Raw genomic sequence first — 20127 nt, forward strand, 5'->3', positions numbered from 1 at the left:
AATCTCAAGAAAATAGGTGACAGGACCTGCCAGAGTAAATGCAAATTATTAGGTACCTGGTCTGCCTCCACGGGGCGAAAGTGGGGCAACGTCAGGCCTCAGCAGGAACATTGCGGCTAAATGGCCAGAAGAACAACGGTACACGACACCACACATTTCAAGATCCATACACTTTTAAATCTCTGGCCTTTACAGTGAACTGTATCACCACACAAAGTAAACTACGTGGAGATGGGGGAAACCCGTGGTGCCTTTTGACCCTAGATACACTTTACCAGGGGCAGTCACTTCCGTCACCGGGCCGTATAGCTAGATATCAGTGTCAAGGTTTTCCTCATCTGCAATTTTCTTTAGTTGCGCGGTAACAGCTTTAGCCCATCGTGCATTGTTGGGCAAATTTCATTATATTCGCATTATTATTTTTAGCTATAGTTCCCATAATCGGTTCTCATTTGTTGAGTGCTCTTGGCTTTTAAATACACGGGGCAATTTCTGTTTCTGACGGAAAGAGCTGCTGTCAGTTTTAGGGCTTTGCAATTTGCAGATACTGGTGGGGTAGTTTTCTTAGGGCAGGAGTTGTAGTTGTGACAAACTTCTGCGCAGTGCCCGCAAGTTGGAGAGGTTTGTGGTTGGGCACACATGTACGTGGTGTGGCAAATCGGCAACACCGGAAGCATTTTAGAACAGCCATGTGTTCTCTGAAGCGAAGGCTGCCCTTGTTGATATAGATTCTTGCTTGTTGGGTTATTATCCTCCAGGCTTTGGGGCTAGTTCAACTACCCAGTTTATTGCGTTACCGCTTCTGGGTTTTGTCTGGTATTTGGGCGTTATCAATTCTGATGGGTTAGCGTCTGGGAATATTTGCTGCAGGTTTCTTCTATAGATTTCATCCTGCAATTGGGTTGGAGATAGGTCATTTCCTGTATCGAAGATCACAATACTCGGTTCCTTGTTGCTGGGGTTCTCAGCATGGAGGTCCAGGGAGGGCATCTTCGGGTTTTCAATGATTTTCTTAGCTTCTTCCTGTGTTTCAGTCTCGATAATGACCGCGACATTACGAGGCTTCCTTATATATTTAATCCTTGTGTTTTTAAATTCACCACCATTTTAAAATCCATTGGCTTCAGGATGACCAGATGAGGTCTTTGTAGTAGGAGCCCTTTCTTTTTGCTGCGGGCAGCAATGGTCGGTTGTGGTCTGCAGTGCTTGGGCCTATGTGGGCCCGCGCTGTGGCATTTGTTTTATCCCACATTCCATATAAGTCTGGAGCTGTGCATTGGCCCTCTCACTTTCAAGGTAAGTTTCCACCAGGAGTGCATCCAGCTTGTTTTTTTCATCTTTGTTTATTATGTTGGGTAATTTCTTTTATGTAAACCCTTGACTTGTAGCCGTGAAGGGAGTTAGTTGTATACAGCAATGTGCCTTCTGTATATAATAAAGAGTTCTTGTTCCACAGGTTCAGGATTTGTGCCCTTAGCCCTGTGTCACCCTATTAGTTTGTTCCATGAATAGGGTTTCCAAGGCAGATTTAAGCAACAGTGACTTCTCATTACCGTACCCTCCGACACGGTGGGATCCATGGGGGGTGGGGGCTCCAGCGGCATGTCTTCGCTCGCGTCCTTTTGGTTTGTTTGATTTTCGGGTATGTGCTTTGTTTCAGTTTGTTCGTTTTAGGAATTGTTTTCCTATTCTTGCGTTTCTCTGTCTGAGAGGCCCCATAACGAGGGTCTAACGCCTTCTCTTGTTCTATGATGAGAGGGTCATCATTTTGGATCAGCTGCATGGCATCTGCGTGTTTGTCCGATTTGCAGATTATCGAGCCTATTCGGATAATCGAGATTTGTAAGGTCACACGTGAAGGGGTTCGTGAAGGTGAGAAAAATGCCACCTTCAAGTTTCTGTGTGAATTTAGGGCTGAATAGTCCTTCAGCAAAGGTTGTAGACTGTCCCGCTCTGTCACTTGGGGGGAGGAACAGCTGAGTGTTAAAGTCCCTAGAGCAATGGGACTGCTTCCCTATGGGATTTCTGTCGGCGGAGAAGACGATTATAACATTAAAAACACTGTAGGATTCTCCAGAAAAAAGTTCACTCCTGACCATGGAAAGTCTATCGCAAATGGGGAGGGGAGCCCTCAAAAGTCATTGTTTTTGGGTGATATCACTCACAGTTCAGTGAAAAAGGTTGGGACACAAACGTTGTCCAAAGTGACAGTCACTGTAGCACCTCTATAGTCAAGTGCAAGGTAGAAACGTGGCGACCGCGTTATATCGTGCGCCTCTATATTCCTATCGTCAGCCACATGGTGATCATGCAGTCTGACAACAAAGAATACAGATACTAACGCTTCTAACAAGCCAAAAACCCAATGAAATATAAAAAGTTTATAACCAGGAGATTCCGCTGTAGTTAGTATTTTGATCTACACACTTTTACTGTAATAAAACGCGCGTAATACACATGATTCAATCCAAAATCACGGAGCAATAAAATAACGTGGCAACATAAACGGCAGCCATATTGGCGTTTCAAGAGATCGATATAAAAAAAAAAAAAATTAATTTTATATATCTCTTACATATACCCATATATGTACTATTACTGTAAATTGCGTGTGTTTTCTGGTCGATTTGCCTGTTTTGCTGGACGAAAAAACCTTGCTATCTACGCCTGAGACCGACTAACTCAGGCACGGAGTGAAAAATGCCCACTAAAGTTCCTCGCGTCATTGACGGGATTCGAACCCGTGCCTTTTCCACCCGGTGTGGGGGAGCACGGTGACGATGCGGCCGTGCTACTCGCGCATATACAGGGTGTTTCAGGTAAACGTTTCAGAACTTCTAAGAGGGGTAGGGTACATCCTGACAACTCGAAATCATATAGCAATGTTCATATAGCAATGTGGGGTCGGAAATGCTTTCCTGAAGCGGTGTTGTACACAGAAGCACCATAAAGAAAAGAGACCGTAAGTGAGAAATCGTTTTAATAATACATGAAAAGAAGCAAAAGGTACATGGATTAAAGTAAGTGTTCGAAGTTTCTTCCACGGGCTACAATGCACGCCTCACATCTCCGACGCATGGACATCCGAACATTCTGGAATACTCCAGGCGAATTTCGAATTTCTTGAACAAGAACACCAAGTTAGTAGGATGGATGATTACACGAACGCAGAGTTAGCCGATATGCATTTGGCGTACGGGGCTGCAAATTGTAGTGGGCCAGCCGCACAGCGTTTGTACGCGGAACGATATCCGATGAGGCGTATTCCCAGTCATAATTTCTTTGCAAGACTGCACCAGAGGTTAGCTGAGAGAGGTTCATTTGAAAGAGCTGACAGGGACAGGGTAAGAACAGCACGGACTCCAGCCGTCGAACAGAATGTGCTGCAGCATGTACAGGGGAATCCAAGAACGAGTACACGAAGTCTAGCAAACGCAGTCGGGGTTTCCCATTGCAGCGTCTGGAGGATTCTCCGAGAACAAGACATGCATCCGTTTCACGTGCAGCGTGTCCAGACACAGCAACCGGAGGATTATGCACCTCGTATTGCTTTCGCACAGTGGTACCTTGGAAAATGTGCTACAAATCCCCTTTTTCCTGCTGAAGTGTTGTTTTCCGATGAGGCATCCTTCACAAGGGAAGGAATTTTCAACACGCATAACGACCATATCTGGGCGGTCGAGAACCCGCATGCAATACGACGTCGTGCAGCACAGATTCGATTTTCGGTCAATGTATGGGCCGGTATTATGGGAGTTCACCTCATCGGACCTTACCTGTTACCGTGTCGTCTAACCGGACCTATCTACTTGATCTTTCTGCAGCAAGTATTGCCACAACTTTTGAGAGATGAACAGATTTCTGCATCGACGCAACAGACAATGTGGTTCCAACACGATGGAGCCCCTGCCCATTATAGCGGAGATGTTCGTAACTACCTGGATGTCACATTTGGTCAACAGTGGATCGGACGTGGTGGTCCCGTGCGTTGGCCTGCTCGGTCACCCGACCTATCATGTCTTGATTTTTATTTCTGGGGTCATATGAAATCGCTAGTTTATGACACCCCTGTTGACAATGCTGAGGAGCTGGTTGCAAGAATTGCAGTAGCTGCCGAAGAAATTAGAAATTCGCCTTGAGTATTCCAGAATGTTCGGATGTCCATGCATCGGAGATGTGAGGCGTGCACGTGGAAGAAACTTCGAACACTTACTTTAATGCATGTACCTTTTGCTTCTTTTCATGTATTATTAAAACGATTTCTCACTTACGGTCTCTTTTCTTTATGGTGCTTCTGTGTACAACACCGCTTCAGGAAAGCATTTCCGACCCACATTGCTATATGATTTCGAGTTGTCAGGATGTACCCTACCCCTCTTAGAAGTTCTGAAACGTTTAACTGAAACACCCTGTATATATGGTTTAAATCTCCTCCAGTCATGGAAAATTTTTGACAGTCTCTGCATTCGGACTTGTAGTTAGCTGATCTGAGAAGGAAGGTGTAGGTTTCTGTTGATTCTTGCCGAGTTTTTCAACTACACAACGTCCGACATTGTGCACAGTCGAAATGGGGCCCGAGATACACATTCCCAAACACTGACAACTGTTCTAGCCAAATGATATGTAAAAATAGTTTATATCTTAAGGGAAAATCCTCAACAAGGATTTTGTTGAGGGTTTTTCTTCAGTTATATAGTGGTTGAAGCTGGACCCAAAGCTTAGGCTGCTCTTACAGTGCGAATTTGGTGGCACACAAACGAATCAATTTTGTACAACACATATGGGTGTGCAGAGATAATATGTAGAATCGGTAGATTATAATGTTGTCTCTATACATTGTCAGTTTAGAGATGAACTTGAGTCCTGCTTGCGTTGAGTCTGGGCGGTAGCACGGTGGTATCGTCACCATCCTTCCCCACAGCTGGTGGAAAAGGCCCGGATTCGAATCCCGTCGATGACACGAGGAATTTTAGTGGGCTTTTTTCACTCCGTGGCTGAGGTATTGCGATATTGACCACACTGCTCCGTATTAGGGCCATATAGAATGATAATCGCAGTTGATTCAAATGCCAATTCAGTTACTTGGTGGAGTATTGAAAATAAGGAATTACTTGAGTGGGAGATTGTAATTAGGATACAGTATGGAGACGTGGAAAAGAATGTAACAAGAGGCTCTCCATAGGGTTCAATTGTTGGACCGTCTATCTGGAACTAGGTAATGGATAAGCTTCCTAATGAGAATGTTCTAAGGCTTTCGTTTACGCAAATGACTTAGCCATTTTAATAAAAGGTAACTCAAAAAAGGAGATTCAAGAAAGAGCAAATGAAGTGATTTTTAAAACCATGGAAATGGTTAAAGGGAAAAAAAATTACAGATTTTAGTGTCTAAGTCTAGAATAATATCGACAAAAGGTATCTTAAGCCTTAGTAGAACTCCTGTGGTGCGTACTCCTGCTGAATCCCTTGGGTATGTTTCTGTTGTTAAATGTCTGGGCGTAGTTTTAGAAGTGGGACTGACCCAGTTAAATATGTTGAAGATAAAATAAGAATTTATATTCTAAAATCAGATCAATGTAAGGGTGAAGTGGAGAGTGAGAGAGGTATCTCTATCTATTGTATACTAGCATATTTGAGCCTAATATAATGTATGGAGTAGGAGCTTTGGGTTTTTAGAGCCCGAAGTAGTTTAATAAAATGACATCTGATATCAACACAGCGATTTGCCCTTTTAGTGATGACCCAAACCTGCAGAACTGTTTCCTATTTACCAAATGGCATTAGCAGGTAGAATATCTGCAGACTTGTTGATTGTGCGAAATATCTGGAGTATGTAACGGCAAAAAATAATCCAATAAGCTGCTCGGGATAGCTATGCCCAGATATGTCTAAGATGTTAAGAAGTAAAGAAAGGTTATGGCGGCATTATAACGAATATGGTAGGAGAGATGGAGAATTCTGAAAAGGGGAGAGTCACCTCATGTCTCAATAATAAAAAGACGTGCGAGTTGGTCGGTGTTGATTTGTATGCAAGAATGATAATAACGAGAGATTGTGCAGGCCTTAAGGAGAGATTATGCCTGTTGGGAATTCATCCATCTTTTAAATATTGTTTTGTAACCGTATATAAGGAATATTTTTCACCTCGTTGTTATAAACTCTATAATGAACAATCTATCTTCTGTTTCATTAATTCATCTACATCCCACTATCTGTTGCACTTCTGTGTATAAGCAGGTTTCATTACGTGATCAGAAGTACTGGTACTTAGGTTTTGGGTGTCTGCTAATTAATTTTCGATTCTAAACTTGGTTCATTTTTCAAAAACTTTCAACGTTTACAATGATAAATGATTCACCTCCCCGATTCTCAATTTCATCTGGGTATTAGCAACACCTGATGTAGTTCATCGCTTGTCGGGTATTTATATGAATAATGTATAGGAAACCTGAAAGCCCTGTCAGTTGCTCGCGCCATATTTTTTAAAGTATGGTAGTATATATTTCAAAAGCGAATTTTGATAATGAAAATAATTAAACCTTCGTGTTCTTAAGTTTTTTTTTTTTTTTTTTTTTTTTAAGAAAACGCGCAGTATTAAAATTAGATTTATTGGTAAGCCAAGATAAAATTTTTGCAGAGGTAGAATCCCATCAAATGCCTAAATTGAAATTATTTCGGCCTTTTGGATAGATTTTTAAATTTTCTATCACAATGGTACAATGGATACAAATAGTAACATGCTATTAGACACTGAAATCCCTCCTAGATGATATAAATTATTGGACAAATTTATTTTAGGAGCGATAGCATATTTGCATAAGCGCCAATTGTCTTCACCAAGTCCGTCCGACCACAGAGTGACGAATTTTCATGAAATTTTAAATTTTTTTTCACGTAGAAAGATTTATCGACCCATCCCAAATTTCATTAAAATCAGAGAAATATAAGTCCCGCAATCATTAATTTATTATTATTTTTCCCCCTACAATTTACATAAAAAAAAAGAAATCCAGCTATGCACAGTCAGATTCGAATTAAAAAGTATGATAAAAAATAACGGAGTCATCTCGGTTATTTTTTGGATTGTTTATAAAAGATAAGTATGTACTATGATGGTTAATTTCCCTTCGGGCATGTCAAAATTCCTAGTAGCTATTATAAGGCCGGAGATCAAATTATGAATTGTTATCCAAATCGTGAAAACCACGTTTTCAGAATATGAGAATGAGAGAGAAGTGTAAAGAGAATGCCTAAGCGAAAAACATCATTCATTCTCTTTAATAATTTATAAATATAAAAACATACGTTAACAATTTTCACTTTAATAATTGGTATAGATAGAGATAATATATATTTACTAATTGGAATATGCTATAAATGGAGTGGTATTAAGTTTCTGGTAAAACGTTTTTCGCTTTTTATAATTTCCCTTTTTAATTAAAGGGTAACTAATCTGATTTTACATATTGCTTGCTCAACTATATGCTAAATCGGATATCCTTTCGAAATCTTTATGCCAACATTGTGTTCGCATTTGTATGGATGCATACGGTTTCCTTTCGTTAATCTCATGTATTCTGCTTGACTTCATCCCTCGGCAAAGTGTATGCACTTTTTCTTAAGCGATAAGTCCCTTTTATTAATGCAATTAAAGATCATAATAATTTTGTTACTTTTTTTTACACCATTTTTTTATTTTATTACCGTAAATTTTCCTTGACGTTTTCAAATAAAACTTACAACATTAATTGCCTTATTTTCTGTCACGTACCGGAAAACCTAATTACGTTTTAAAGAAGCATGTCACAAAGCACACGTCATTCCTTCAGATAGCAACAAAAAAAAAGAAAAGAAATAAAATGGCAGCGAGAACTTTGTCGTGATGGTATTACTGCTAAGGCTGTTGGGATCCTTCTCTCTAATGACAATCCAGCTACGAGAAAAGATAATATTTATTTACTATATTTAGGTCGGATGTGATTCGATTTTGATTACTGCCGCCAATTAGTTCCATCCTATTGCTTGTTTCCGATTAATGATTTCACAAATGTCACACAAAGCTAACATTAATTGAAGTCGCAGAAGGCATTTTTCTTGCCATTGATTCAGTTACACTTTATTTGAACAGTATCTGATCACCATTTGTCTAGAAATAAAAGCAACCACTGTTATAATACCTCATTGCAATTCTATATAAGTCTATTTGTAGCTATTAAGCTGTGTTTTGTAAATGAGAGCAATTGGATTGAAATAAAGCCGGGTGAATTCCGGCTTAATTGAATGCTATTTATTCATAATAACAAACAATAGTCACATTTTTATTTCTTTTGAAAACTGACTATCAAACTTTTAACTGTTATTCCTGTTTTGTTTTATTTCTCTATTAAGACATATTTTGGTTACCTCAATCACTCGTATTTAAATAAAGCGGATGAATGATTTAGCGGTTAAAATAATCTTCGCCGGACTCCTCATTCCTCTGCGTGGTCTATGAGAGATCTATGAAATAAGTAGTTGGTATAATTTTGCCAAAATCAGATTTTAAATGCACAAAATTGGTTTATAATTTTTTTGATCATAACACTTGCATTTTAAATATTTAAATTTTACTGCAAAAGACTTTAAATGAAATGCTTGTATTCTGATGGTTGGTAAGAATCCTGTATAGAGTGCCCACATTTAGCTATTAGTTAAAATAGCATAAAATAAATATAAAAATATCTCTGTTCAAGTGACGACTGACCGTTTAAGTTAATTTAAATGTGTTAACATGTATTGTAACCACAAAGAGACAATATAATGTTAAATTCGCTTAGAATACTGCAATAATGCAAAAACAACCGGTTTATACATTTGTTTATCAGATATTAAGTAAAAAGCTCCATTGAATTTACACAGGGCAACGAAATTATCTTCAAACTACGGTCGAAATTGGAGAAGCGGTGTAAATACGTGTGCCACAGTAATCGCGTATTCAAACTATGATAATGGAACTAATCAACAGCATTCCAGAGCCGTCCTCCAAATTTCACAATACCTTTCTAATATTATGTGACTGTTACACTGTGCAGAAATTGCATTTCGAAATCACGAACTAGAGATGCTGTTCGCAATGGCAGATGATGAGGTAGTTCTCTTGTTTCGGCGCAAACGTCAATCTCCACATTACGTGACCTTCCGGACGACCTGCGGTACACCACGTTGCGTAAAGCTAGATAGTAGTGGTCGTGTTTCTTCCTTTTTTTTTTTTATTTTATTCGACTATTGCGTTGAAAGGAAACACTTCGCGAAATAGTTTTATTTAATCGATATGATTTACGTAAGTGTTTTTGTTGTGTTTTTCCCAAACGAACGTAATAAAAATATCTACGTAGGTAAGAACCTTTACCACGGGTTAAGATTTTAGCAACAGCAGCTTCAGGATCATACCTTAAACACAGGATAAATCATTTTTTTGAGCTAAAATGCAATTTTTTTATCTCTGCTTTTGTAAACAACAGACTTATATAAATATATTGATAAATTCAGCATAATGTTATCGGATACTTTTATATGTTGATTTTACTCAAAATCCTGAACCTCACTTTCATGGTGATCAGCACGCGATTGCAGAGGCACAAACTTTTGAGTTGGTTATGGTTCAAGCTCACGTGACTGCATTCTTATTAAAGTTATTTTTTGTGAACTCCTCTCACCTAATGGCCCTGCCAGAGTATGAAATGAAACATGTACCTTGCAGTCATTCATCACCAAACTATATACACTATATGTCAAGGAACTATGCGTAATTGGATTTCATATTACCGAATAGAAATTACTGGCATAGTTTAACTGATGTTAAGAATCCTTTTAATGTCACAAAATATCAACGTAAGAGAGAAATGTTCAATGATATGCACATGGAAGGAAATATTGGTTTGGATATGTTCCGAATCGTAAATGCTTCGGGAATAGCAAAATGTTGGCACCGTAATGTTTCTGGACTTAACGTAATTTCAAAATTATTTGAAGAAAATATTCAGACAGTTTCTCGCATTCTCTACCATTCTATCGATTGGTAGAGAATACGAGATTTAACATCGCTGGGAGTTGTTCATTAGATTACCTCAAAAACTATTCAGGCCATAATACTGTATGTTTCGCGTGTTGTAGCTCTAGGCAATTCTTCTTTGTGAGTTGAAGCTGTTGGAAAATATGGTAAAGTAGTGCCCTCATTTCTGTTTTGCCATAATAATATGGTGAAATAGGAACTAGTAATTCATCATTACGTTACCCATGAAAAATCCTCGAAAAAAAAGCCTTCCGTGATGGACACGATCTATTCGGCAGCAAGATTTCTACTGACTAAGCGAAACCTAGCTTCATTGACCAGAAACAGGGTTACAGTGACGCATACGTAGTATATATTTCTTCATATAGAAAGGTGCATTCGTATAACTTACTGTCCCTGCAAACTGAAATACATTTCTTATGAATTGTTACTTGGTGGTGCTTGCTCCATCGAAGTCTTTAATTATTTTATCGTACTAAATAATGCCTTTTTTAATGAAATAAGAATACATTTTATTAATTTAATGGATCTGTACCTTTTCAATTCCAATATGGTTTACATCGGTACATGTCCAAAATTTTAGTTTACTATTATTATCCGTTGGTTTTTATTAATTTGATGGGACACTAAGATAATCGGAAACTTTTAATTCCTTTGCATGCCGAATAACAACGCTTCTCCTGTATAATTAGGATCAAATAGCTGATCCATAAAGATATGATAATTTGTCGGAAAATGACAAACTATGCAAGGGATTTAATGCTAAACCAAGGATGGTTCATGCGAGCATCGAATTATCAAATGTAATGCAGTATTTATTTAGCCTGTCACGAATACTTCAGTTGGCAAATGAACTATTACAGCTTCAGAAGAATGGGCCCAGAAAGATAATCTTCAGGTACAAAACATCAAAAACTATTCTTAAAAAAAGCTATTAATAACTGTGGAAAAATTTACACAGATAGTAAGATGTTCTGTTTTATTTAGGTAGAGGTTTTGTCTAAAGTTGCAATTTACTGATGGAATCTTCCCAAAATACGTGAAACCAAAAACAATCTACCATTTGCCGTATTATAATGCTCATTGACTACTAATAGTTGAGGATAAGTAAAACAACCTCTTCATTTTAATCAAGTAGAATGCATTTCATTATATGATGCCAGCCTATGATGTGAAAACGCTTCCTCATCCTTTTGTTCCCAGGTATCATTTGAATTTGGTAAAAATATATGAAGTAAGATGTCAGCTATTTATTTCGTGATTATATAGAATTTTAATAAGTTCCATAATTCGAATTTAATTTTATAGTTGCATTTTGCTGCTGATCATTCTTTCCCTCGGTTTGTTCCCCCAAATTCCTAATGGGTTGAGATGTGACTGGTTACCCGGCTAGGGAAGTACAACAGTTCCAAATGATGTTTTGCATATTTGAGATACGTGGAAAAATGAAAATACATCACTGAGGAACAGAAATTAAGAAAGGAGAAAAATACTTGACTCTCCGGGGTAACCGATCTTACTGAGGAGTCAGTGCTGTGGATTTTAAACCTGGATAACCTTGGAATCCCATTTGAAAAACTTATATTTCATAAAACATTGTAAAAATTTCTTCTTTAAATTAAATCAAAAGTAATAAAAATGTGAACATCCTCAAATCCGGCATCCTACATGGTTCGCAGGCCCCTTGCTGTTATTGCCCTCAAGATAAGTTGGTGTAATTTTTACATGGTTGCGCGTTCTCGGAGGCTAACTTAGTGTTTCTCTTGGCATGTGCGATATTATGCATATTTAAGCTAAAATGAGTAGTACTTCCTAGTATAGTCAACATTCCGGAAAGTGCTAATGTAATGTATTATATTTGATTAAAATGTATTCATATTTTAGTAAACACTAAGAAAGGACGTTATGCGGTGATTTTCCATGAAATCCCTCTAAATAACCACTATTATACTACGTGAGTTTATTAAGTTGGTTTATTCAGTTTTATTGACCCAATGCGCTGTACATCTATATAATGTTTTGGAAACCTTGTGGGAACCCATCATCAGATTACAGTTGACGGTAACAATTAATTGTTACAATTTCTTTCTCTGTCCTCTAGTACATCCAAGTATGAACTTCCCTGATGATGGATTGAGGGAAGGTTCCCGTAACGTTACCTAATTGTAAAGTATATTAGTAAATAGGCTGAATAAACTAACTTAAACTCACGTGGTATATTTGTAGTTATTTAGACTGATAACTGTAGCGTTTTTTGTCAACATACAGTGGTAATGGTATTTTAAATGAATGCTTCATGTTTAAAACCAAGCATTTTGATTACTTTTCTCTTCTTACTCACTCTGTCCCTAGATTATATACCCTAAACAGGATTGCCAAATACGCAAACCCAGGTTCTGTTGCAAATTACTTAATGTTCAGCCAAAATCAAAATAATATACCTAATGTGAAACGGTGGTATTTAAAGAATATATACGATTTTAATGAAACGCTTAGATAATACGAATTTCCATGACTTTTCTAATAAGGAAACGTATATCCTTGCATCAATACGGGAGCTTCAGTAGTGTGCAGTTCACTGTTGAGCCAACACTAGTCTTTCTGTGAACGAAACGTATTTAAAAAAAAATCATACAGGAAATGTTTATGCCCTTTATCCAATATGCGACATAATTGCGTACAATTTCTACAGCAAGTGCATTACTGATTCCTTCGAGCAGGTAAGAATTTAAAAAGTTGGACATTTTGGTATCGAATTCTTGTGATAGCATATATAGCAATGCGTGATTAAATAAATAAAAATATATATATAGAATGTTTGCTGTCATCATTTGAGCTTCCGGCGCGAAATCACCGAGCGTGTATCCTCTTTTTTTTATAGTTCGAACACGGAAGTATGGTTTTGTGCCTTACATTTCTGAAAATTCTAGTTCTTGTAAATCGTTGCTCAAAAATAGAGCAGCTAGGGTACGTGTTGCTGTATTAGTTGAAACACCCACAGAAAAAGAAATCTGGTCTCGCTAACAACTACATTCATTACTAGAATATCTTCGCTGGACATGGCTCTCCAAAATATCTGCGTTTCATATAAATTTTATTTTGCGATGATTTCAAATAACTCCCTTTCTACATTCTAGAAAATGCCGCCACAGGCAAGCCTTTCACTTTTGAGCGAATTCCAAAATCAAATATGGAGCAAAACATGTCATATTCTTCCCCATCTCCAAGGTTTTTTTTAGAAAAATATTTACCGATTTTGGTAACTGACGAAACTACGTCTTTCTGGTTCATGAGAAATAAAAGAAATCAGAGAGAATTAAATTTATAAAATCGCAGAGAAACAATTATAATAATTTGATCTCATAATTATTGAATAAACTGAAAAAAACGTCGAAACAGAAATAAAATATAGAATGTGGGTTTTTTTAATAGTTTATCCCTTTGAGTAGCATAAGAAGTGTTTTAGCAGACTCAATCAACCATTTGCGCAGTATCTGTCTGCTCATGAAAGTATTGAAGCGCGCATGCGAAGTAATAGATGGATTAGTAGGTTTTCAAAAAAGCTAACTTATTTTTTTCCCTACGTGGTTGCGCTCAACATATGGAACTTACAATTCTTTTATTTAAAGAGCAATGGCTACGTCTAAGCGATCTTTCGGGATCCGTGCACGCCCACTGTTTGCCGATGATTTCTTCTCCATTTATACAAGATAGACAACCAGTTCCAAAAGCATTCCTCATGAAAAGTTAGCATGCCCAGCTATGTAGGATATATTATTTTATCCCATACACGCGAGTCTACAATTAGGCTTCTTTCGAAGTAATGAGAGGGCCTTAAATGATTGTGGCAGATCGTTTTTAAAGGTTTTGGAGGTATCAACAATGTTAGTCCAGAGTAGATATTTATAGAAAAAAATTACGCAAATATCTCCTTTAAAGTATTTATTTCTGTTCCATAGTGAAACTGGAGGATATAGGGTACCTTCCTTACCCAAACGCTTGTTCTTTACTGAACTATGTATATAATGAAAATTAACCTTACTGCACAAAATAAATATTTCAAAATGGTATTTTATACGCTTGCCAACCATTTCTTGGGTTCCTTTAGAATTTGCATCAAGGCATCTGCAGGAGGAGGTCAGTATATTGTGTTAGTTTCCGGGAAAGGGAACTTTGGCCGGCTACAGGACTCGAACCCAGACCTTTTTAAATGACATGGAGGGAAGCGATGCTCTAGGCCGCTGACCGCGAGATTAGGCTACTGTATATGGTCTTCGATTTCCGTAGTCAGTTGCAAGATTACAATCACATTATATTACATTTATGTCTCGCTAATTTCGATACTCCAGTGACTCATAAATTAGAACAAATGATAGCTGTCCGAATAACTATTAGGCAAAGCTATTACTTTCAGCGCATAACAGATTGAAAAACATCATTGCCTAACCGAAAATAAGAGGCGAAATTAATCATTGACGTCTTTACGTAGTGTTGATATTTATGTTTTCACATTCAGAGTTATTGCTGTTGTGGTGACCTACGTGTTATAATCATTTAGTTCCCAACGTTCCCATCTGTGGTGCAATTTGCATAGTGTGCTTCATTAAGTCAGGCTCGCAACATATGCTTGTCGATAAGGCTTGCATGGTCTCTAATGTGCTCTGTTGTAAACAGTGTCCAAATGAGTGCACTAATTTATCTCCAAAAATAAATTTTTATCTGTGTTTATTTCCTTTGAGTAATTCTGTAGAAATAAAAAAGATGGAAAGAATAAAGAAAGCCTCTTTATTAAAACTTCTAAGTTATCATTTAACCTGTAGTTAGTCATCTAATGTATATCGGCCACTTTGTCACTTATTGATTTTGCACTGTTCATCAGCGTACAGAATGTATTACATGCTGAATAATTCTCTTTTAGCAAGAACATTCGTCGATAACCGTATTTCTGTAGAAAACAATAACGAAGATGAAATATTCCATGCATGCACGAAAAATTAAAATCTTTTCCGTCACGCATAGGTCTAACTGCAGTTACAGGGCAGCGTTAAGAGAGTATATGCCTATGTTTTTAGTTTCCGATGTTGCGTAAGTTTCTTTCCCTCATCTTAATAGTACTTATGAGGTGCACTTAGAAAAATATATAATTATGCAGTGTTAATTAGATAAAAAATGTACGTTATATTTTGTAAAGTATTACAGAGAAAGAATATTTTCTAATTACTTTTCCACCATTTCTTAAGGTCCTTTATTTAGCATATACGCAATAATCGCTTGGTTTTGAATAAAGAGTAATTTGTCCAGTCCAGTCCAGTCGCTTTGTCCAATCCACGAGATATTCACACATCTGCGTATGTGTGGGGACAGCAAACGTATGTAAACTGGCAGCGTGAAAAAGATCAGATAGTGGAATTTAGCAATTTGGTAAACACACATTAAATCAGTAGGGATTGTGTTCAAGCGGCAGAGGCAATTTTACGTGGAATATCCAAGAATCGTCATCCTTGTATATATTCAGGTATAATTGTATTATTCGTATGCTATTCTAACTGTGCATCGGATGCAAAAAATTACTGACATACTGGCAAAATAAGATAGTTAATTAAAAAAAAATAACATAATAAACAGAAATCCTAGTTATAGTGCTGAGAAGAGGTATTCCAAAAAGCTGCAAAGTCTGTCTTTGACAGCACATGACCTATATCTGGCTCTGACCGTGAAGACAATTTAGCAACTTTCCCAAGTTTGCAGCTGCCTGACGATTGACGTCACTAGCAGAATTTTATTTCTTATGCTGTGGGCGGGAAGTCTGTATGCAATGCAAACGACGATGATTTTGGTTCCTCCCATCTTATAGTAAAAAAAATAGCTGGTTTCAACCAGTGTAGTGAACATGTCACTTTGACCGAAGAACAGTGGTTCTGTGTGATATTCAGTATACAGTCCGATTCCGAACATATTCTCATCTGGAGAATGGGGCCCCCCAAAAGAACCCCATTAATACTAGTGAAAGGAACCCAAAACCAACCCACAAGCGCTGTAAAAGAAACGGCTACAGAGTAGGCGGCCAGTGGTTTCGGCAGCTGTAGTGTGCGAATCATATAAGGAACTTCACTTCGAGGTGGCCACTGAGACTGTTGTGAGCTAGAAGACGTTAGTTTTAATGAATACAGTTAAGGGAAAGGCCTGGGCCTAAGCTCAAAAGGAGTAGCATATAGTTTTTGAACAGATTTTTGCTCATAATTAATGTATATGCATAGAAGACTAGAAAATCATTTGTTAATAAAAAATAATAAATAAATAAACTCACTAGGATTGTCTCACTTTTTGTGCCCTATTTTGTTTTCACATATCATTCCTTTTTATTATGGCTAGGGACTTCGAAAAATAGAAGTGGCCTGACCTTTCTAAACCTCCTGAGATGGTCTGGGTGCAACACGTCTCCGAGTTCCTCATCGTGTGCAATAATTATCTTCCCCATGAATGAAGTGCAGCTAGTGGGGAATATTTTCTGAATGGCGTGACCACCGAGGTCTTCAGATCCGCAACTTTTTGAACATGTATGGGATACATGTTCAACATGATATTCTGGAAACTAAAATTACGAGTCGCAACCCCTCCTCCCTTTATAGGAGATAAGAGCTGTTCGCCTAGAAGATCAGGCTTCAGAATTACACTTCCATTAACAATATGAGAAACACGCCTGAGTGTTGAGCGACTGTGAGGAGTAATGATTTTGCTGTTTCGTCTACAGGATACTCAATTTCAAGTACGTATGAGTTAATTTGCATATTTAAGAAATGACATGCTTGTTGCTCGTATATAAACTCGCATACATTACTGTTCGGTATAATATGATATACTTTCATATTAAATTTCATTGAATTGTATAAAGTGTTCCGCACACCATTTCACTTTTGTCATTTGTATCTTCTTGACTTTTGTTCACGTGTGGTATTGTACAGCTTATTTTCACTAATCATTAGCAAATAAAAGAATGAATGTAAGAGAGAGCCTCCAAATAGCCGCTGATATTTTTTTTTTTCTGAAATGTTTATCACAGCATAAGGGAGTAAGATATGAAAGCATCAGATTAAATACGCTTATGTAGTTTTCAATTTAGTTTATATATTTTAGTAACTTCTGATCACAGTTTACAGTAACTGCATATATTACTGTATTTAATATATTTCGAGTTCCAAATGGTTATAAATACATTTCGTAATTATCTGAATTGTACGCGTTTTAACGATTTCTCCTTGCCTTGTTAAAGCAGCACAATTTGTTTAGCTTGCAGAGGGATAAAAAGCTATGCATGCAATTTTTGATGTTTTTGCATGAGTAGACAGAAAACTTCTCTATGTATATGGGGAATAACTTTTTTCCTGTAGTAATTTTGTTTTGGCGAAATAAATTAGCGAATTTATATGACAATTTAGGATAGATAATGTGAGAAGCCTTCGATGTCTATATTGGAATACAAATCTGTCAATTCTTATTGCTTCCAGTAGACGAGCTGAGACAATATCTGATGACAATACTTGATTTTAGCTTTGTACCCCATCAGTAGGAGTGATGGCACTTTGAACCAAACTGACCAGGGGGGGCGGCCGCCAGGTGGCGCTGCAGTCGAGCTTTGTCGCCCCCCCCGCCCGCTAGAGGGCGCACCAAACTGACCAGGGGCGGCCGCTAGGTGGCGCTGCAGTCGAACTTTACCGCCCCTCCCGCTAGAGGGCGCAACAAACTGACCAGGGGGCGCGCGTCTACCCCCCGCCCGCTAGAGGGCGCACCAAACTGACCAGGGGGCGCGGTCTACCCCCGCCCGCTAGAGGGCGCACCAAACTGACAGCAGGTGGTCTTATCCCTCCCCCCACTTCCGTCACCAGGTGGCGCTGCCATCGAAAAACTTTGAACAGATTTTGTCAGCGGGTGGTCTTCTCCCTCCCCCCACCTCCGTCACCAGGTGGCGCTGCCATCGAAACCCTTTGAACGAAACTGACCAGGGAAGTATTCCACCCTCCCTCTTCTCACCCCCGCCGCTAGGCGGCGGTACCGTCGCACAATGTTAAGACATGCATAGTGTAACATGTCTTATGACGTCATAATCCTTTGTAGTAATTCTTGGAATTCAAAGAGAGGATTTTTTTAATTTTACTGCTGGTTGGTACATTTTTAAAAGAATTTTAAATGAGAAGACTATTTTAAACAACAGGCAATAAATTAAAGTATTCATGAACAATATGTTTAACCAATGGTATTTTTTAAAGTATTCATGTACAAATCAATGGTATTTTTTAAAGTATTCATGAGCAAATCAAAGGTATTATTTGAATATAAAGTATTCATTAACAAATCAATGGTAGTATTTTGTCAGTTGAAAGTGATTTTAAATATAACTTTTAAGGAAGACACAGAATTATAATGAACGAAGTCTTTTATTGAACACTGTTAACAAAATTATTTACAAAGGAATCATTATTCTGATAAAATCTTGACACAGCTCTCTTTTCAAGGACAGTCCACAATTCTCCCATTACAAAAAGTATGAAAAGTACTATAAAGGTAAGTATCTTCTGTTCCAGAGTTAGTGTTGTTTTACCTGCAATAAAGAGAACATGTTAGAAGATTATTATAATCCTACTGTGGTGGGGAGCTTTGCTAGTGTTAATGCTTTACAAAAACATACAAAATTACCCAAACATACTGTGAAAGAATGGTTATCGGGACAGCCCACATATGTGAGACACAGACAGCAACGAAGAAATTTTCCTCGTAACCAGATGAAAGTTCCTGGTCTTCACCATACATTTCAATGTGATTTAGCCAACATGTCAAATCTTGCTAAAGCAAATAATGGTGTTCATTTTCTTCTCGTGTGTATTGATTGCTTTTCACGATATGGTTGGGTAAGACCATTAAAATCTAAACATTCACAAGAAGTAGTTAAAGCTTTCAAATCTATTTTTAAAGAAGAAGTACCATTTAATATTAATAGTGACCAAGGAAAGGAATTTACTAATAAACAAGTGCGTGCATTATTCAAATCTAAAAATATCCACTTTTACACCACTAGAAGTGAAAAGAAAGCTTCTATGGCAGAAAGATTTATTCGAACATTAAAAGAAAAAATTTATAAATGGGTTACATATTCAAAAAATGATAAATATATTCACGTGCTGCAAAAATTAGTGAAAACGTATAATGAAACTGTACACAGATCTATTGGTATGGCCCCTGCAGATGTCACCATGCATAATGAAGAAACAGTTTATGCTAAATTATATAGACCCCACCCAAAAGTTTCGGAACCCAAGTTTAAAATCGGTGACCATGTTGTTCTTAGTGATGATAGCCATAATTTTCGAAAAGCGTTCAGAGGGAATTGGTCTGAGGAGGTGTTTTTCATAGCTCAAGTAATCAAAAGACACCCTGTAGTATATAAGGTTAAAGGGAGAGATGGTGAGGTGATAGAAGGGACATTTTATGAACATCAGCTACAGAGAGTCAGTTTTGATAACGAGGTACCAGAAAACGTGTATCTGATTGAAAAAGTACTTGGGAAGCGTACAGTGCGTGGCCAGAGACAGTTACTTGTGAAGTGGCTTGGATACCCCGCATCCTACAATTCTTGGGTACGAAGCAAAGATGTTTTACCTAACCCTACCAAGTAATGCAAGTATGGACATGTATCCCGATAACACCCAATCACGTTTCAAAGTTCAATTACCCCGGGAAATTAATCTGAGTGGGAAGTGGGTGGTGGCACTTTCAGAAATCCATCTACCAGGAGTGTGGAACAATATCACAAAAGGATACGATGAATTTCATGTACTTCGCAACGATTATGACTCTGAACAAATTTTACATGTGCTTTCTTTAAAGTATAAAGATTATCAACATCTTTTAGATGAGTTGAACAGTGTTCATCCCCTTATTTCATTTACAGTACACACAAAGACTGTTGCAAAATATCAATTTTCAGTGAATGTGCATGGAAAAGGTAAAATACAATTGCCCGAGAAACTAGTAAAATTATTTGGACTTCAAAAAGCAGGTGTACGGGGGAAAGGCTGCCGTATATT

The 20127-nt window shown here is 37.7% G+C and overlaps 1 protein-coding gene across 1 annotated transcript; it reads left to right on the forward strand.

The window, feature by feature from the left end:
- Window positions 1–19272: 19272 nt before the first annotated feature.
- On the forward strand, window positions 19273–19716 carry LOC150084462 (uncharacterized). The gene has a single exon (XM_090376244.1). It carries the CDS (start codon window positions 19273–19275, stop codon window positions 19714–19716), a length of 444 nt encoding a protein of 147 aa, XP_090232370.1.
- Window positions 19717–20127: the final 411 nt, after the last annotated feature.

Source organism: Mastigoproctus giganteus, chromosome 6, assembly GCF_048544385.1.
Source record: "Mastigoproctus giganteus isolate SK-2022 chromosome 6, ASM4854438v1, whole genome shotgun sequence".
Lineage (NCBI taxonomy): Eukaryota > Metazoa > Arthropoda > Arachnida > Uropygi > Thelyphonidae > Mastigoproctus > Mastigoproctus giganteus.

What these genes read in the sequence shown, in the direction of transcription:
- LOC150084462 (XM_090376244.1), top strand. Translation starts at nt 19,273, where the DNA reads ATGGCCCCTGCAGATGTCACCATGCATAATGAAGAAACAGTTTATGCT.